Raw genomic sequence first — 18,549 nt, forward strand, 5'->3', positions numbered from 1 at the left:
TATACCCATTAACACACTTCATATTAAAATTTTCATGTCAACGCATATATACAAAAATGAGCTAAGCCTATAGAAAGATCACCTTGATGAAATTCCTGATTCAAACGTGTTTCTCAGCAACACGATGATCCGAGACTACTCATGATAGAGTTTCATTCCAATGAATTTTAAGCTTGCTCATTGCACTTTCAATTATCTATCACAAGTTGTGGGGATAGCTCAGTTGGGAGAGCATTAAATCGAAGATTTGAAAGTCATGTTTTCGATCCATGTTCACCGCACATATATACTATCTTTACTCGTGATATCTCTTTAAACTCATTAACGCACATCATATTAGAATTTCCACGCCGACTAATTCCTGCACAAAAGAGTTTCCAGTTGTGGGGATAGCTCAGTTGGGAGAGCGTCAGACTGAAGATCTGAAGGTCACGTGTTCGATCCACGTTCACCGCACAAATGGTGTATACACTCTATATTCATGATGAACCATATGCAAACGAGATTTAAAAGTCTTTTGTTGTATGCATGCAAAGGTCACATACATAACTTGTGGTTCATCTTTTGCATGTATCTCCCTAAACCCATTAACACACATCATATTAGAATTTCCACGTCAATTCATCTCTACACAAGAAAATTACCCGTTGCGGGGATAGCTCAGTTGGGAGAGCGTCAGACTGAAGATCTGAAGGTCACGTGTTTGATCCACGTTCACCGCACAAATATGGTGTATACACTCTATATTCATGAACCATATGCAAAAGAGATTTAAAAGTCTTTTGTTGTGTTTGCATGCAAAGGTCACCTACATAACTTGTGGTTCATCTTTTTCATGTATCTCCCTAAACCCATTAACACACATCATATTAAAATTTCCACGTCAACTCATTTCTACACAAGAAAATTACCAGTTGCGGGGATAGCTCAGTTGGGAGAGCGTCAGACTGAAGATCTGAAGGTCACGTGTTCCGATTCACGTTCACCGCACTCATCTGCAAAAGAGAGTTAAAGTCTTTTGTTATGTACCTGTAAAGGTCATGTACCATAACTTGTGGTTCATCTTTTTCATCTATATCCCTAAACCCATTAACACACATCATATTAGAATTTCCACGTCAACTCATTTCTACACAAGAAAATTACCCGTTGCGGGGATAGCTCAGTTGGGAGAGCGTCAGACTGAAGATTCAGGTACATAACTTGTGGTTCATCTTTTTCATCTATATCCCTAAACCCATTAACACACATCATATTAGAATTTCCACGTCAATTCATCTCTACACAAGAAAATTACCCGTTGCGGGGATAGCTCAGTTGGGAGAGCGTCAGACTGAAGATCTGAAGGTCACGTGTTCGATCCACGTTCACCGCACAAATGGTGTATACACTTTATATTCATGAACCATATGCAAAAGAGATTTAAAAGTCTTTTGTGGTCACATACATAACTTGTGGTTCATCTTTTTCATGTATCTCCCTAAACCCATTAACACACATCATATTAGAATTTCCACGTCAACTCATTTCTACACAAGAAAATTACCCGTTGCGGGGATAGCTCAGTTGGGAGAGCGTCAGACTGAAGATCTGAAGGTCACGTGTTCGATCCACGTTCACCGCACAAATATGGTGTATACACTCTATATTCATGAACCATATGCAAAAGAGATTTAAAAGTCTTTTGTTGTTTGCATGCAAAGGTCACATACATAACTTGTGGTTCATCTTTTTCATGTATCTCCCTAAACCCATTAACACACATCATATTAGAATTTCCACGTCAACTCATTTCTACACAAGAAAATTACCAGTTGCGGGGATAGCTCAGTTGGGAGAGCGTCAGACTGAAGATCTGAAGGTCACGTGTTCGATCCACGTTCACCGCACTCATCTGCAAAAGAGAGTTAAAGTCTTTTGTTATGTACCTGTAAAGGTCATGTACCATAACTTGTGGTTCATCTTTTTCATCTATATCCCTAAACCCATTAACACACATCATATTAGAATTTCCACGTCAACTCATTTCTACACAAGAAAATTACCCGTTGCGGGGATAGCTCAGTTGAAGATTCAGGTACATAACTTGTGGTTCATCTTTTTCATCTATATCCCTAAACCCATTAACACACATCATATTAGAATTTCCACGTCAATTCATCTCTACACAAGAAAATTACCCGTTGCGGGGATAGCTCAGTTGGGAGAGCGTCAGACTGAAGATCTGAAGGTCACGTGTTCGATCCACGTTCACCGCACAAATGGTGTATACACTCTATATTAATGAACCATATGCAAACGAGATTTAAAAGTCTTTTGTTGTGTGCATGCAAAGGTCACATACATAACTTGTGGTTCATCTTTTTCATGTATCTCCCTAAACCCATTAACACGCATCATATTAGAATTTCCACGTCAACTCATTTCTACACAAGAAAATTACCCGTTGCGGGGATAGCTCAATTGGGAGAGCGTCAGACTGAAGATCTGAAGGTCACGTGTTCGATCCACGTTCACCGCACAAATATGGTGTATACACTCTATATTCATGAACCATATGCAAAAGAGATTTAAAAGTCTTTTGTTGTGTGCATGCAAAGTTCACATACATAACTTGTGGTTCATCTTTTTCATGTATCTCCCTAAACCCATTAACACACATCATATTAGAATTTCCACGTCAATTCATCTCTACACAAGAAAATTACCCGTTGCGGGGATAGCTCAGTTGGGAGAGCGTCAGACTGAAGATCTGAAGGTCACGTGTTCGATCCACGTTCACCGCACAAATGGTGTATACACTTTATATTCATGAACCATATGCAAAAGAGATTTAAAAGTCTTTTGTGGTCACATACATAACTTGTGGTTCATCTTTTTCATGTATCTCCCTAAACCCATTAACACACATCATATTAGAATTTCCACGTCAACTCATTTCTACACAAGAAAATTACCCGTTGCGGGGATAGCTCAGTTGGGAGAGCGTCAGACTGAAGATCTGAAGGTCACGTGTTCGATCCACGTTCACCGCACAAATGGTGTATACACTTTATATTCATGAACCATATGCAAACGAGATTTAAAAGTCTTTTGTTGTGTGCATGCAAAGGTCACATACATAACTTGTGGTTCATCTTTTTCATGTATCTCCCTAAACCCATTAACACACATCATATTAGAATTTCATAACTTGTGGTTCATCTTTTTCATGTATCTCCCTAAACCCATTAACACACATCATATTAGAATTTCCACGTCAACTCATTTCCTTTTTCATGTATCTCCCTAAACCCATTAACACACATCATATTAGAATTTCCACGTCAACTCATTTCTACACAAATGTATCTCCCTAAACCCATTAACACACATCATATTAGAATTTCCACGTCAACTCATTTCTACACAAAAAAATTACCCGTTGCGGGGATAGCTCAGTTGGGAGAGCGTCAGACTGAAGATCTGAAGGTCACGTGTTAAATTACCCGTTGCGGGGATAGCTCAGTTGGGAGAGCGTCAGACTGAAGATCTGAAGGTCACGTGTTCGATCCACGTTCACCGCACAAATGGTGTATACACTCTATATTCATGAACCATATGCAAACACGTGTTCGATCCACGTTCACCGCACAAATGGTGTATACACTCTATATTCATGAACCATATGCAAAAGAGATTTAAAAGTCTTTTGTTGTGTGCATGCAAAGTTCACATACATAACTTGTGGTTCATCTTTTTCATGTATCTCCCTAAACCCATTAACACACATCATATTAGAATTTCCACGTCAACTCATTTCTACACAAGAAAATTACCCGTTGCGGGGATAGCTCAGTTGGGAGAGCGTCAGACTGAAGATCTGAAGGTCACGTGTTCGATCCACGTTCACCGCACAAATGGTGTATACACTTTATATTCATGAACCATATGCAAAAGAGATTTAAAAGTCTTTTGTGGTCACATACATAACTTGTGGTTCATCTTTTTCATGTATCTCCCTAAACCCATTAACACACATCATATTAGAATTTCCACGTCAACTCATTTCTACACAAGAAAATTTTCCGTTGCGGGGATAGCTCAGTTGGCAGAGCGTCAGACTGAAGATCTGAAGGTCACGTGTTCGATCCAAGTTCACCGCACAGGTAAAGGTCATGTACATAACTTGTGGTTCATCTTTTTCATCTATATCCCTAAACCCATTAACACACATCATATTAGAATTTCCACGTCAACTCATTTCTACACAAGAAAATTACCCCTTGCGAGCAGCAGAGCGTCAGACTTAAGATTCAGGTACATAACTTGTGGTTCATCTTTTTCATCTATATCCCTAAACCCATTAACACACATCATATTAGAATTTCCACGTCAATTCATCTCTACACAAGAAAATTACCCGTTGCGGGGATAGCTCAGTTGGGAGAGCGTCAGACTGAAGATCTGAAGGTCACGTGTTCGATCCACGTTCACCGCACTCATCTGCAAAAGAGAGTTAAAGTCTCTTGTTATGTACCATAACTTGTGGTTCATCTTTTTCATCTATATCCCTAAACCCATTAACACACATCATATTAGAATTTCCACGTCAACTCATTTCTACACAAGAGAATTTCAAGTTGCGGGGATAGCTCAGTTGGGAGAGCGTCAGACTGAAGATCTGAAGGTCACGTGTTCGATCCACGTTCACCGCACTCATCTGCAAAAGAGAGTTAAAGTCTCTTGTTATGTACCATAACTTGTGGATCCACGTTCACCGCACTCATCTGCAAAAGAGAGTTAAAGTCTCTTGTTATGTACCATAACTTGTGGGTCATCTTTTTCATCTATATCCCTAAACCCATTAACACACATCATATTAGAATTTCCACGTCAATTCATTTCTACACAAGAAAATTACCCGTTGCGGGGATAACTCAGTTGGGAGAGCGTCAGACTGACAATTCATTTCTACACAAGAAAATTACCCGTTGCGGGGATAACTCAGTTGGGAGAGCGTCAGACTGAAGATCTGAAGGTCACGTGTTCGATCCACGTTCACCTCACAAATGGTGTGTACACTCTATATTCATGAACCATATGCAAAAGAGATTTAAAAGTCTTTTGTTGTGTGCATGCAAAGGTCACATACATAACTTGTGGTTCATCTTTTTCATGTATCTCCCTAAACCCATTAACACACATCATATTAGAATTTCCACGTCAACTCATTTCTACACAAGAAAATTACCCGTTGCGGGGATAGCTCAGTTGGGAGAGCGTCAGACTGAAGATCTGAAGGTCACGTGTTCGATCCACGTTCACCGCACAGGTGGAACCATCTGCAAAAGAGAGTTAAAAGTTTTTTGTTCTGTACCTGCAAAGGTCACATACATAACTCTTTTTCAAGTATATCCCTAAACCCATTAACACACATCATATTAGAATACTCATTTCTACAGAAGAGAGTTACCAATTGCGGGGATAGCTCAGTTGGGAGAGTGTCATACTGAAGGTCACGTTGTTTGAAGTGTCATACTGAAGGTCACGTTGTTTGATTCACATTCACCGCACATGTATATATTCTCCTGATGTTGTTCCTTGACATATTAGAGGATAAAGAGAATACAGTGTTTCAACACAGTGAGATGTGCATGGATTGTCACAATATGGCAAAGTTGTATGACAGAGGAGTAACCGTTAGGGACAGAACCATATTCCACCATTTCACATATGGTTTATGTTTGTGTAAAGAATACTATTGATGGCTTCATTTCTTAAATCAATAACCTCCCCTCTCCCTTTCTAATCTCTTTCTGGTTGTTTACTGAGGCTCTAAATTCTTAAAACCACGAGGAAATGATATAAGAATTTGTATATGTTCAAAGAAAAACACAAATATTTCCGCCTGATTACAGAAACTTTAAGATGTATTAATTCGATACTAACATAGATCATCAAATGACCAGTACACTTCGGCCAAATTCCATTTGGCATTTGCTCTTGAAATCATAGGCTGCATGAGAAGGCCATCTAAATTCAACATGCACCAGGGTCAAGAAAGGGAAGTCGGCAATGTAGACTGATTGCTTTATCAGTCTGTCAGAGATCCAGGAATGAAGAACTGAAATAATACTGTCAAGCAGGTGCCCTGAGGAGCAATGCCATAGAAAGTGCAATTTGGCTTGCCCAGGTAATAATGAAGGCTCTTGGCAAAGTGCCTCACTCTCACCTGTACAGATTGAACGTCTCCCAGCAATACTGCCCTGGTCGATCTAGTCAGAGCACTTAGATTTTGATCTTTAGCTGAAGCATTTGCTAGTTCCCCTATGACAAATAGTTTCCGATACTCAGCACAAGGAGTGATCCATGTTGTGGAAAACTGCATGTGCAAATCTCCATACTTGCTTATGGTGACATTCAGAAAATCCCCAACAATCCTCATTCAATTCACAAAGTTGTACAACTGCTTAAGATTAGGAACCTGCACAAGCTTCTGAGGCGAATCCTGTGCCATATCTAGAGCAGTTCGAAGTTCAAGAGCTTGATCTCTTGACTAGGGCTTTAAGATTGGTACATCCAGAATGACGGAAGACTTTTAACGTTTAATCTCAAATGCAAGGAAAGGGATTGGTTGGGCGCAATTCAGAGGAAATTTCTTCACTAACATAATTTGGAGGCGATTTGCTGCTGGACCATTACCAAACTCAGAACAAATGCTAACACTACTACGAACGGCACAGTGGAGAAGAGAAATGTCTACGGTAAACACAACTCGCTCATGGAGATTCTGTGGTCATCAAACAGAGATTCTTTACAAAACTGAGCAGTTGATTGAATTCCACCGCCACTAAGGAGGTTATGCAAGAAGATGGCATAATCTCTGGTCAATTAGAGATTGCATATCTAGCACATCTTGTCTAGGGCTAGTAGAAACCTCTTCTCCAGGAGATTTACCGCATAATCCGTAAGATATGCCTTAAACTTCATTACTCAATCTACTACTATGTCTTTCTAATCTAACTGGAAGAATTAACGGAAACGATATGATTCCCGAAAAGATAATGGAAACTTCTTAAGCTTAGAAAAAGATCAACCAGAATACTATTTCCCCAAAATTTTAATATAGATATGAACATAGCAACGAAAACGGAATGATAAACACATATGGGAGATAAAACATAGGATAATCGAAGTCTATCGGTTCAAAACGCACCATAGATCAGAAAGTGATCGATTAGCATCGTGTTTCGTTTCAGTAGATTAGTTTCTAGGAAACCAGACATGAAGTTTAAGAACGGGAGAGAAGAGAACGTACCTTGAAGCAGAAGCTATGGTGCTCGGTAACTTCTCTGGTAATCGAACCCAGACGCGAGCTTGACGAAAAGGAGCATTGCAAAATTCGCGCCAAAGCCACTGACAATGCGGGTTTTCTCTTTGCTTGGCGCTTGTTCTTTTTTCACTCTTACATAAAAAGCTAAATTATAATAATTAGGCTAATATTTTTATCTTGTAATTTTTGTTTTATTCCACGTTAGTGTATATATGCTTTAAATATTGAATTTTAATCTACATAGTCTCAATAGATCTTAAAATTAATTAAATAATATTTTTGGTACAGTTAAAAATCCAATATTTATAAAAATAACAAATAAAAACTAATTAATACTATTTTTTTTTTCTAAATTGACTAAAAATTATTAAACTTTAAAAAAAAAAATTCAAAAATGCTACCGTAAAATTCTTTAATATTTTTTTATTATTTTTAAATTTATAGATATTTTTAGAGACAGGTACAAAGATTATGGATTTTTTTTTTTATTAATTTAGCATTTAAAACTTAAAAACTAACTCACTCATTAAGATTTTCTTATTGAAAGTATACGTGCATAATCTATGGTTTATGTTTTTGAAGAATCTTTATATCCATTAAACACTTCATATCAAAATTTTCATGTCAACCCATTATGCAGAAGAGAGTTATAGCGAGTTGGTGTACCCAGGCATTGTGACGTAAAATATGCACATCACCTAGATGAAATTCTTGAATCAAATGTGTTTATCGGCAACACCATTATCATATGCTACTCATGATAGAGTTTCCAAAGAATTTTAGAGCTGGTCATTACACTTTTCATTTAAAATTGCAAGTGGTTGGGATAGTTCAATTGGGAGAACTTAGACTGAAGATCTGACCAAAGTGTTTACAAGTATATCTTCCACGCTACATAGTCAACCAAAGTATTTGCAAGTGTATCTTCCCCGCTCCACACTACGTAATCTCTCAACAAAATTTCTCGCTTAAGACAAACATCAATTTTTTTTTTTTCATAAAGTAATTTAATTCATGTAATTTAAGAGAGAGAGAGAGAGAGGCGAAATAATTTGAAGTATAAAATTAAGAAGAAACAGAATGGTTTCTGAAATTACAGTCCCTAGGAGAAGAAAGAGGAAACAGGGGCAAAAGCCGAGGCGGCTGGGATCCTCCGGGAGGGCTGATCGGACTCGGGTGCAAATAAAATCCTTTTCCGGCGATCGCCTTCTCTTCCTCTTCACAAGGATTCCCACGTGCTACAAAATCCAAAGTCGACACCGGCGATACCATTTCGATTCCGATTCCGATCCCTGTCAAACCATCGCCGCCGTTGAGCTCCAGCTCCAGCTTCTTGCTACTCCGCCGCCGCTCCTGCAGACGATACGACGCTGATGGGGCGTCAGGCGCTCCGGTTAGCTTCTGAACTATTGCTCGGAATGATGATGGGTCGGCTTCGACGAAGGTCGTGGTGGAGGAATGCACGGTGGCGGCGGTGGCGATGGCGGTGGCAGTGGCGGCCATTATTGGAGGAAGAAATTATGAAAAACAGAGGGTGGAGAAGGAAAGAAGGAGAGTGGGGGGGTTTTATTGGGTAGTGGGCATTTTCAAAGGTTGAAAAAGTATTGCTTTTTAGAGTGTCGTTGACTCATTGATTGATGGAATGGGAATGATCTTGCAATGAAGCTTCTTCAACCAAATGAAAAAAAAAAAAGGAAAAAAAGCAGAGGAAAAAGAAAAAGGTTCCTTACAAAGTCAATGAGCTAATTAATTTATTATGTTGGTGGATACATTTGGTTCGGTTCTTGACATTCTTGCAAGTTGCCGATAATCCATCAATAATTAAGACCTTAAAATATTTAAATCTTCCAACTTGGACGTGTTATTGAGCTAAAAATGAGGTTAAAATATTCAAATCTCTCAACTTGGTAGACATTGTGGGATGTCTAGCTCTCATACCATTTGTAAAGTTGACCAATATTGTCTTATTTGGGCTTTCTCTTTTGAGTTTCTTTCAAAGCTTTAAACCAGTGTTACTAGTAAAAAGTTTTCACATCCTTATAAAAAGGTATTTGGGACTCTCAGAGACACAATGAATGAACGAGTAGAAAGTAGCATTGAAAATTGAAGTTTTGGAGTGGACGCTTTGTCATTGAAATAGATTGGTGGTGAAAGGGTCAACTTGGAGCACGGAAATTCAAAACAACATACACAAGTCAACCGTGTATTATTATTACTTTATAAAGAGTCTAGAAAGAAAAAGTGAAAATGGTAGACGTAACCCTAAGTGTAAATACCTCGTCCTCTCGATATCTCTTTTTGTTTCACATTTTTAGTTTGATACCACAACAACAACGAATCTGGAGCTGAGTTGAAATTTGGGTATGAATTGTCAACTCTATGATGAAGTCTACTCTTCCATATACGTTTTATTTACACGAACACTAAAAAAAACACATTAGTGTAAAAGCAAAAAGAATATTCCCATTTGCAATCAAAACACTTTTGTTTTGAGTAAGATTGGTGGAGTCCTTCAAATTCCCATTTCCTTTTTCTTTATGGTTGCGTGAAGAGAATGATAAGGTATTAAAAATTAGAGTTTAATAAATAAATAAATAAATAACATTTAATAAGTTTGATCCTAACCATTTAATTTTGTGTAATAAATTTTGTACTTTAAAAAAAATAGAATTCAAATTCAATTTGATGTCTAACCATTTTTATTAATTTAAAAAGATATTAAATAAGTCGGAAATAATTTAAATAAAAAATTTGGAAAAGAAAATGAGAATAAAAAAAGGGAGGAAAATGGTGATATTACAATAATACCCATTAAAAAAAGGGCAGTACTTGAATATGGAGTGACCCTGACCCACGAAAGGAACATCTGCCCAAACGATGCCTTATCTTCTAGATCGGGTATCTTAATCGGATGGCTGAGAATTGAAGATGGCCCACCAGGGTTTTCTTTTTTTATTATTTTTAAGGAAAAAAGAAAAAGAAAAAAACAAAAGGACCGATTTGGACCGTGAAAAAGTCAAAAAGTGGTGGCTTCGGGTCCTGGTGGCTGGTGCGGTGTGGTTGGATGCCTTTGAAAAGAAAGGAAGGTGGCTCGAAGAACCCAAAACCAACCACAAAATATAATGGCTAAGTGGACCATGTTCCACCAAAATTAAGTCCATCTCCAAATTTAACTATTTTTTTTTAAATTATATTATTAATGATGTCGGATAAATCTCACTTGACTTTCACGTACTTAAATTTATTTATTGAAAAAATGATAGACAAAACTCCACGCCACCGACACACCGCTGATTTTATACTTGTCGCAAATTTAAATATTCAATAAAATAAATTCACAAGTTTTCTACCGAAATAAAAAATTATTAATGAATGAAAAATATTTCTTTTGTTTACCAACAACATAATCCCACTTGACTTCAAGTGATTTGCAAAACTGCACGCTACTAACACATCGTTGATGTAGTACTTGTCGCAAATTTACATTTTTCTACATAAATAAAAATTATTTCTTCGATTTATTAATGACACAATACGAAATATTAGAACGACCAACTACCATTTACTTTATTATTTTTGTTATTGATGTTAGACAAATCTCACTTGACTTTTACGTGCGTAAATATATTTGTTAAAAAATGATGTGATCTTTAAAATAGATAAAATTGAACGATCTAGTACGTAATTTAAAAGTTAGTATTATGTTGGTGGTTTTTATAGTTTTCTTTTTGTTATTTTATTTTTTTATTATTATTCTTTTTGTTTATCAAGAAATTAGAAAAGATGACATTAAATTGAAATAGATGTATTTTAAATTGGTAGTAGTAAAATAAATAAATAATATTTAATTATTAATCTATAAAATTTATAATTAACTCTTTTTAACTCAACCATCCTATTAATTATTTACAATTATAAATTTGTAAAATTTTATTAAAATCATTTATTGAGAATAGTTGTTTATAGTGATTGCTAAATAAACACAAAGACCTAAAATTGAGGCATATTATTTATAATATACCGGTTAATAAATGAAAATTAAATCATAATTTAGTTGGCTGAAATTATTTAATAATTCCACTCAATAAAAATAAATTAACTAATAACAACTAGTTATTTAAAATTAGTTAATTTAATTAAATTATAAAAATTAATTAAAGTAACTAAAAAAAAGTTATTTATTACAAAAATATTATTAAAATTAATTAGTTAATTTAATATGTTACTCTATCTTAATTTTCAACTCATTATAAACTAAAAGTAATTATTCAATAAACCTATCATTTCGGAGACTTAAGTCGTTCAGGAAGTTTGGAACATAAATTTCAGGAGATGAAATTCACTCCTTTCTAAATGGGAGCAGCCTAAACCGTGAAAACAGGATTGTGGGAGAGTAATACAAGCGTCGTGCTACTAGGCGAAGCGGTGGAGTGTTGCACCCTAGATGACGAGAGTCTGACCCGAGTAGCATGGGATACATGGAATCCCATGTGAATCAGCAAAGACCACCTTGTAAGGCTAAATACTCCTGGGTGACTGATAGTGAAGTAGTACCGTGAGGGAAGGGTGAAAAGAACCCCAATCGGAGAGTGAAATAGAACATGAAACCGTAGGCTTCCAAGCAGTGGGAGGAGACAAGGACTCTGACCACGTGCTTGTTGAAGAATGAGCCGGGGACTCATAGACATATAAAGTAAAAAGATGAGTAGTTTACTTAATTATTGTGTTAGGGTTTGAACAGTGAGGTCCAACACTCTCACCGGTCTAAAAAAGACTTAGGTTAAAATTGTATGGTAAACGAATTGTTTATTAGAGAGTCAATAATAATTAAGACATACAACGTAATTATAAATAATTATATGTCTTGAGATCATTCAACTTCGGCCCCTCTAGCTCATTTTGGTTAGTTTTTGATAATATAACACGACTGATTCATTCAGTTGAATTTTTTTCCATCAACATAAAAAAATGATTATAATGATATCAAAATGAGAAAATGTTGGATGCACATAATTCTTCGAGGTCAACGTTTTTGCTGGTTAGCTACTCGAAAAAAATAAAGAAAAGAAAGATTATTTAATGACTAAGAATTTGAATGAGCAAATATTAGAGGGTAACCCGATACAAAACTGAGATCATTGTTCATCCCTCGTATTCTCTACCATGAAGTGATAAATCCATATTTGCAATCTCTATGGAAAAGAAAGTGTTTCGATTGAAATCAATTTCCACCATTTGATTGATGGTTCATTCTGTCCTCTTCTAGACAACGGTAGTTCATAGCTCAGAGAGAAATAATAGAAGCAACCATTTTCCTCACCAAACCTTATGACGGTTTCGATTTAAAATTTTCGAAGTTCTAGAATATTTAGCTTTTAAGCTGGTATTTTAAATTTTAGTTATCTAGTGGTAGATAAAATAGTGTGTAAAATAGGAAAAAAAAATTAACACTACATTTAAAGTAATTTTTAGAGAAGAGATTCATGTAAGAATTAAAACATTTGAGCTAAACCTTACATCATCACGATTCAAAAGAGCATTGAAGGTTCATTCCGTTCATAAAAATCAATTAATTTCAGTAAATTTTAAGACATAACAAAAATACTCAAATTTTACGCTCAATTTAGAACAGGATCAAGGGGGTTGATCTTCGTTGCCTTCGACAACACCAAAGAAAGGGCAAAAAAAAGCTCATCTCTGATTTTTAGAGTCTCGATGATGTCAATGTGAAAGCCGCAGCTCCGTTGGTTCTGAAAAGAAACCCCAATTTGAATATTGCCCATTATCATCCGATCAGCTTCGGTTTTCAGGTTTGCCCTTATTTCCCTTTTACCCATTTGTTCTAATTTCAGTTTACCCATCAAATTTGGGAGTGTTTATACTGTTTCTGTGTTTGAATATTGATTTGAATGATGGGTTTTATGGGGTTTGTGTAGAACTTGGGCATTTGGATAGAGAATTCATGGGGAATGCCTCATCGATGCTTACTCAGTATGATATTGAAGAAGTTCAAGAACACTGCGACAAACTTTGTGGGTTGATTCATACTTGTGTTAGATTGATTTCTTCATTTGTTCTTGTTCGTGGTTGATTTTGGCTTACTTTCTGTTGGTTTTTGCTCTGTTTATGACAGTCTCCCAACAGGAAATAGTGTCCTTATATCAGAGATTCTGCCAACTTGATAGAAATGCTAAGGGGTTTATTTCAGCTGATGAGTTCCTCTCAGTTCCTGAATTTGCTATGAATCCACTTTCTCAGGTTTCTTTTTCTTGGTTCATCATTCAACTTTGAACTTGAATCTGTTTTTGTGTGCTTCTTGTGCGTTGGTTATATCAGTGGTGTTTTTTGTTTTACTGTGTTCTTCAGCGGCTGCTCAAGATGGTTGATGGTTTGAATTTTAAGGATTTTGTGGCTTTCTTGTCTGTATTCAGTGCTAAAGCTAGTATGCACCATAAGATTGAATGTAAGTGCTTGTGTTTCTGCTGTTTTCTCCTGGTTTGTTCATTTAAAATGTCAGAGATCCCTTGATAACATGGTCAATAATGTTATAAGGAAAGGGAAAATGTTTTCATCATTCCCCTCTCAATTATTGGTGGAAATTCCTCAAACGACGTATGAGTTATAATTCATGATATCTAAGATGGGCTAGCGTAAGTTGTGTGAGATCCCACGTCGGTTGGGGAGGAGAGCAAAATATTGTTTATAACAGTGTGGAAACTTCTCCCTAGCAGACGTGTTTTAAAAATTTTGAGGGGAAACCTTCAAGAGAAAATCTAAAGAGGACAATGTCTGCTAGCTGTGGGCTTGGGCTGTTACAAATGGTATTAGAGCCAGACACCGAGTGTGCGTCAGCGAAGAGGCTGAGCTCCAAAAGGGGTGGACATGAGACGGTGTGCTAGCAAGGACGTTGAGCCCCAAAGGGGGTGGATTGGGAGGGTCCCACATTGATTGGAGAAGGGAATGAGTGCTAGCGAGGATGTTGGGCCCCGAAGGAGGGTGGATTGTGAGATCCCACATCGGTCGGGGAGGAGAACGAAACATTCTTTATAAGAGTGTGGAAACCTCTCCCTATCATACGTGCTTTAAAAATATTGAGGGGAAGCCTAAAATGGAAATCCCAAAAAAGACAATATCTGCTAGCGGTGGGTTTGAGCAGTTACAAGTTGTCACTAAAATAACCGAGATGTCATGGATTATAAGTTTGATGACTTAATATGGAGGAACTTTTACCATGATATCTACTTCAACTATCATGGTTTTGAAATACTCTATCAAAGAGTTCAGTCACTGCACAAAACTCAGTTTGAGACAGTTGTTATTCCTTACTAATTGTTGCTACAATCTCTTCATTTTAGTTATTTTCAAGGTATATGATGCAGACAGCAATGGCAAGGTGTCGTTCGATGATATCATTGAAGTGCTCCGGGATTTGTCGGGTCCATTCATCTCCGACAAGCAGAGAGAGGCATGGCTTCTTCCTTCCCTTACTCCCTCTCCAACTTATTGTTACCTGAGAATGCAGTGTGATTTATTTAGTGTGATACATAGCAAATAAAGCCTCTGAAACATCAATCCATTCAATTATCGGTGTATCGAGTAATCGACAAGAAACGAAGTTCATTTTTGGATGAATGATGATATGCTGGTTGTGCATATATAACACGAGCATTTACGCAGCTCGAAAGGAACATTTCAAATATGTTTCTTTTGCTTTGTGTTCATATTGTTTCTTTCACCTTCATAAACAAAATGTCCTGTTAGATCAGATCAATCCGGAGTATAAGAATTTATCTTACCTTTTTCTCTTTCCTTGCAGCAAGTCTTGTGCCAACTATTACTAGAAGCAGGCTATACCAGAAACTCTCATTTAACACTGGACGACTTCATCAAGGTACCTATAATGTTATCTAACTTTTCACGAGTAGTAAATTTTCAACACCGAACGACATCGTAACTTCATAATTTTCTCGCAGGTCCTTGGTAATTCAGGCATAAAAATGGATGTAGAAGTTCCAGTGGACTAGCCAGCTATTGATCTGTTAGGCCAAGCCTACCAATTTTACTCTCAGAAAAAAAGTTGAACTCGACGAGTCTCGACTGCAGACCGTGAAGCTTGATGTTCCATCCAGAACTTAGACCAGAATCCTTTCTTTTCATCTGTTAAAGAAATCTGCAATAGTTTATACTCACAGACAATCCTTTCTTTTCTATATTTGTAAGAAACAGAGTCAATAATGTCAATTAATGATGTCCTGTTGCAAAGAAAAATAACACTGATTGTCAATCATGTGTCATTGTCACTGAGATAAAATCAACGCAGACAAAAGAACGTATTGACATCCACCAAGTAAACTGCATGATTTCATTGGAACATTTTAACCATAGTAACTTATCAGTTTGTACAGGTACTATCCGTGGAGGGTAAATGGGAAACCAAACAAAAATATCCATTCTGTTCTTAGCTTTCTCAAATTTCTCCTCTGTAACCACCTGATCCAAAATAATCTCTTCTAGAACTTGCAATTGCCATGCTTTTCTGGTGTTCTAATTTGGGGCAGTCCCGGATACGGTGACCAAGACCGCCACAATAAGCGCAACCCTTGACTCCGCTGGCATTGGTGATCGCTTCAACATCCTCCATTGGATCGTTTAGCTCGGCCAACACTGGTGGAATCCTCTGTTTTGCTTCTTGCAGAAGGTGCTTCAAATCAAGGAGAGTTGTTTCGCTTTGATTCTTGTTTATGAAAGTTGTCGCAATTCCTGTCTTACCACACCGTCCAGTTCGTCCTATCCTATGGACATAGTTCTCAATTTCGGCTGGCATATCGTAGTTGATAACGTGCTGAATGTCTGGAAAATCTAAACCCTTTGATGCAACATCAGTAGCAACTAATACATCTTTCTTGCTCGCCTTAAAGGATGATATAGCATACTCTCTCTCTTCCTGATCTTTTCCTCCATGAATTGCCACTGCTTCAACACCTTTCAAGAGAAGGTACTCGTGAATGTCATCGACGTCGGCTTTATTCTCACAAAATATCAAAACTGGAGGTGGAGTTTTCTGCAGGCACTCAAGCAAGTAAACAATTTTCGCCTCTTGTTTCACGTACTCGACCTCCTGGATAACATCAAGATTTGCAGCTCCAGCTCTTCCCACGTTAACAGTTACAGGCTTTACCAGGGCACTTCTTGCAAAATTTTGAATTTTGGTAGGCATTGTGGCAGAAAATAAGAGAGTTTGGCGTTGCGCCTTGAAATGATCGAAAACTTCCCTTATATCGTCTTCAAAACCCAGATCCACCAATCTATCAGCCTCATCTAAGGTAAGATACCTATGACAATAGCAGCATTTGTATCATTATTTTCAATCAAGAGGAAAACTAAATTGAGAACGTAAAGTAATCATCAGTTTGCATCAGCTAAAATAAGTCACGGGAAACAAGTTGTATAACAACAAAATCATCTACAAAAATAACCTTAGAAAAAAAGTTTATAGTGAAGATGGAAGCAAGCATGGATTTCTTTGCCAAACAATTGACGGTTTCCACACGAGAGAAATATTATCGATAAGTTATGTTGCTACTCGCTATCATAGGTTGGCTAGTCCATTTCAAATTCGTTTTCAGAGAGTAACCCAAATGATGTAATAGAAACTGAAGAAATATTTTACCTGCAATTGTCAAGGTTCATTTTCTTTTTTGCCAACATGTCCTTCAATCTCCCAGGGGTTGCAACAACAATATGAACACCCTTCTTCACAATCTCTATTTGTGATCTCATATCCACTCCACCTATACAGAGTAAAGGCCTTAGTTCAGGATATCCAGCCTCCTTCATGGGAATTAAAAATTGTTCCACCACTTCGTAGGTCTGTCTAGCAAGCTCTCTTGAAGGACAAATAATCAAACCAAAAGGCCCTTCTCCAGAAACAATTGGCATCATGACCTCTTCTTGTAGTGCAATCATTATCAAAGGAAGAACAAAGACTAGGGTCTTTCCCGAACCCGTAAATGCAATCCCAATCATATCTCTACCAGATAAAATCACTGGTAAACCTTGGACCTGAATGGGAGTAGGCTGCACAATTCCCTTTTCTTTCAACTTCTTCAAAACTGGTTCTGGGAGTCTCATGTCCTTGAAATTTTTAATTGGCGGTGGAATATCGTCACCATCAACTATAATGTGCCACTGTTTGCGTATTAAATCACATGCCTTTCTCGGCATCCTCCTGATAGGCAATGGTGGCTTCCATCCAGTTAATAATGGCTCTGTGTAAGTAATTCCTTTTGCTAATTCTCGAACCGACATTAGTGTCTTACGATCAGATAAGTGCTCAATCATCTCCTTCTCCTGCTGAACAATCTGCTCAGTTGGACTAACTTCTGGCTGGTCACGCTTCATCTGAGACGCTTTTACAAGGAGACTAGGTTTAGCTTCAGCAAGTCTTGATTTCTCCAGTTCTTCCTCAAGAGCAGAAGCCTTGCCCTTGCGCATAAGAATCTTTTGAGCTTCCATTGCTCTACGCTTTGCCACGGGAACATATTCAACATAATCCTCTTCTTCTTCCATGCTTTTTTCGTCCTTCATTACTACATCCATCATAGAATCCCCTCTCTGCGACCAAAAATAATCAAAAGACAATCATAAATCTAATCCCTAGACACTTCGCAGCTAACCCTAGAAACTATTAGATTTCATATTACACGCAGATAATAATTACAAGTAGCCAAACAAAAAAACCTCAAATGCAGATAACAACAATAACAAGACTCTCAAATTAGATTCTCCCGATTAGGGTTCGAGATTCAATCCCATTCAGCTTCGAACCACCCAGAGACAGATTTAGAGTGAAATACATGAACCGAAGAACTTAGTCGACAAATGATTCAACATAAAGAACCCACAAACATTATCAAAAGGCAAAAAAAAAAAAAAAAACAACAATTTACTCGAATCTGTTCCACGGGAGGTAGATCACTCCTCTACTTCTTCGTTGTCAGGATTCGAATAAGAACCAAATGGAGAAAGTGATATGGATGATCTAGACTAACGAAAAGTACTGAGACACAGAGGGAGCTTGGTCGGTGGAGGGTCTCCGTCGAGAAAAGCGGCAGCGGTGGGCGGAAGGAAACAACAACCGAGTCTTCTGAAATTCTGACTGCAAAACCGTCTATCAGCGGCGGGTGGAGTTATTAGTAATTTAACTCTACCTTCACCAATTACTTGATTCTTAA

At 37.4% G+C, this 18,549-nt stretch overlaps 3 protein-coding genes, 2 long non-coding RNA genes, 16 other non-coding genes and 1 pseudogene across 22 annotated transcripts; 17 read left to right on the forward strand and 5 right to left on the reverse strand.

Moving 5' to 3' along the window:
• The first annotated feature begins 383 nt into the window (after positions 1-383).
• TRNAF-GAA lies at positions 384-456 on the forward strand. The gene has a single exon. It is a non-coding gene; the product is annotated as a tRNA-Phe (tRNA).
• A 193-nt stretch (positions 457-649) lies between these two features.
• Positions 650-722, forward strand: TRNAF-GAA. Its single transcript has one exon. It is a non-coding gene; the product is annotated as a tRNA-Phe (tRNA).
• Positions 723-1,302: 580 nt separating this feature from the next.
• On the forward strand, positions 1,303-1,375 carry TRNAF-GAA. Its single transcript has one exon. It is a non-coding gene; the product is annotated as a tRNA-Phe (tRNA).
• A 176-nt stretch (positions 1,376-1,551) lies between these two features.
• TRNAF-GAA lies at positions 1,552-1,624 on the forward strand. Its single transcript has one exon. It is a non-coding gene; the product is annotated as a tRNA-Phe (tRNA).
• Positions 1,625-1,816: 192 nt separating this feature from the next.
• Positions 1,817-1,889, forward strand: TRNAF-GAA. Its single transcript has one exon. It is a non-coding gene; the product is annotated as a tRNA-Phe (tRNA).
• A 2-nt stretch (positions 1,890-1,891) lies between these two features.
• Positions 1,892-5,545, reverse strand: LOC111498011. Its single transcript, XR_002720709.1, has 3 exons — positions 5,456-5,545; positions 4,971-5,359; positions 1,892-1,928 (listed from the first exon to the last, which is right to left on the reverse strand). It is a non-coding gene; the product is annotated as an uncharacterized LOC111498011 (long non-coding RNA).
• TRNAF-GAA lies at positions 2,186-2,258 on the forward strand. The gene has a single exon. It is a non-coding gene; the product is annotated as a tRNA-Phe (tRNA).
• Positions 2,449-2,521, forward strand: TRNAF-GAA. The gene has a single exon. It is a non-coding gene; the product is annotated as a tRNA-Phe (tRNA).
• Positions 2,714-2,786, forward strand: TRNAF-GAA. Its single transcript has one exon. It is a non-coding gene; the product is annotated as a tRNA-Phe (tRNA).
• On the forward strand, positions 2,963-3,035 carry TRNAF-GAA. Its single transcript has one exon. It is a non-coding gene; the product is annotated as a tRNA-Phe (tRNA).
• TRNAF-GAA lies at positions 3,494-3,566 on the forward strand. The gene has a single exon. It is a non-coding gene; the product is annotated as a tRNA-Phe (tRNA).
• TRNAF-GAA lies at positions 3,824-3,896 on the forward strand. The gene has a single exon. It is a non-coding gene; the product is annotated as a tRNA-Phe (tRNA).
• Positions 4,073-4,145, forward strand: TRNAF-GAA. Its single transcript has one exon. It is a non-coding gene; the product is annotated as a tRNA-Phe (tRNA).
• On the forward strand, positions 4,408-4,480 carry TRNAF-GAA. Its single transcript has one exon. It is a non-coding gene; the product is annotated as a tRNA-Phe (tRNA).
• Positions 4,625-4,697, forward strand: TRNAF-GAA. The gene has a single exon. It is a non-coding gene; the product is annotated as a tRNA-Phe (tRNA).
• Positions 4,976-5,048, forward strand: TRNAF-GAA. The gene has a single exon. It is a non-coding gene; the product is annotated as a tRNA-Phe (tRNA).
• TRNAF-GAA lies at positions 5,239-5,311 on the forward strand. The gene has a single exon. It is a non-coding gene; the product is annotated as a tRNA-Phe (tRNA).
• A 299-nt stretch (positions 5,546-5,844) lies between the features above and the next one.
• On the reverse strand, positions 5,845-7,287 carry LOC111498010 (annotated as a pseudogene).
• A 1,057-nt stretch (positions 7,288-8,344) lies between these two features.
• Positions 8,345-9,012, reverse strand: LOC111497685 (VQ motif-containing protein 11-like). The gene has a single exon (XM_023148569.1). It carries the CDS (start codon positions 8,816-8,818, stop codon positions 8,381-8,383), a length of 438 nt encoding a protein of 145 aa, XP_023004337.1. The 5' UTR covers positions 8,819-9,012; the 3' UTR covers positions 8,345-8,380.
• A 3,871-nt stretch (positions 9,013-12,883) lies between these two features.
• Positions 12,884-15,585, forward strand: LOC111497658 (calcineurin subunit B-like). Its single transcript, XM_023148520.1, has 7 exons — positions 12,884-13,125; positions 13,252-13,347; positions 13,449-13,573; positions 13,682-13,778; positions 14,671-14,780; positions 15,132-15,206; positions 15,289-15,585. Exons 2-7 carry the CDS (start codon positions 13,278-13,280, stop codon positions 15,337-15,339), a joined length of 528 nt encoding a protein of 175 aa, XP_023004288.1. The 5' UTR covers positions 12,884-13,125; positions 13,252-13,277; the 3' UTR covers positions 15,340-15,585.
• Positions 14,479-15,194, reverse strand: LOC111497659. The gene is made up of 2 exons (XR_002720646.1): positions 15,112-15,194; positions 14,479-14,825 (listed from the first exon to the last, which is right to left on the reverse strand). It is a non-coding gene; the product is annotated as an uncharacterized LOC111497659 (long non-coding RNA).
• A 65-nt stretch (positions 15,586-15,650) lies between the features above and the next one.
• LOC111497657 (DEAD-box ATP-dependent RNA helicase 35) lies at positions 15,651-18,506 on the reverse strand. 2 transcript variants are annotated; one of them, XM_023148517.1, is made up of 3 exons: positions 18,271-18,506; positions 16,986-17,929; positions 15,651-16,647 (listed from the first exon to the last, which is right to left on the reverse strand). In XM_023148517.1, the coding sequence occupies exons 2-3, from the start codon at positions 17,915-17,917 to the stop codon at positions 15,783-15,785; spliced, it is 1,797 nt and encodes a 598-aa protein (XP_023004285.1). In that variant the 5' UTR covers positions 17,918-17,929; positions 18,271-18,506; the 3' UTR covers positions 15,651-15,782. The 2 variants fall into 2 exon arrangements, with proteins under 2 accessions (XP_023004285.1, XP_023004286.1); XM_023148518.1 differs by having other exon boundaries at positions 18,265-18,506.
• Between the last annotated feature and the right edge of the window lie 43 nt (positions 18,507-18,549).

Source organism: Cucurbita maxima, unplaced genomic scaffold (assembly GCF_002738345.1).
Source record: "Cucurbita maxima cultivar Rimu unplaced genomic scaffold, Cmax_1.0 Cma_Scf00024, whole genome shotgun sequence".
Taxonomy (NCBI): domain Eukaryota; kingdom Viridiplantae; phylum Streptophyta; class Magnoliopsida; order Cucurbitales; family Cucurbitaceae; genus Cucurbita; species Cucurbita maxima.

What these genes read in the sequence shown, in the direction of transcription:
- LOC111497685 (XM_023148569.1), bottom strand. Translation starts at nt 8,818, where the DNA reads ATGGCCGCCACTGCCACCGCCATCGCCACCGCCGCCACCGTGCATTCC.
- LOC111497658 (XM_023148520.1), top strand. Translation starts at nt 13,278, where the DNA reads ATGGGGAATGCCTCATCGATGCTTACTCAGTATGATATTGAAGAAGTT. An exon ending in TATGCACCATAAGATTGAAT is followed by an intron (nt 13,779 to 14,670) that starts GTAAGTGCTTGT and finishes TCTTCATTTTAG; the next exon opens with TTATTTTCAAGGTATATGAT. An exon ending in TCTCCGACAAGCAGAGAGAG is followed by an intron (nt 14,781 to 15,131) that starts GCATGGCTTCTT and finishes CTTTCCTTGCAG; the next exon opens with CAAGTCTTGTGCCAACTATT.
- LOC111497657 (XM_023148517.1), bottom strand. Translation starts at nt 17,917, where the DNA reads ATGATGGATGTAGTAATGAAGGACGAAAAAAGCATGGAAGAAGAAGAG. An exon ending in ATGAACCTTGACAATTGCAG is followed by an intron (nt 16,648 to 16,985) that starts GTAAAATATTTC and finishes CTATTGTCATAG; the next exon opens with GTATCTTACCTTAGATGAGG.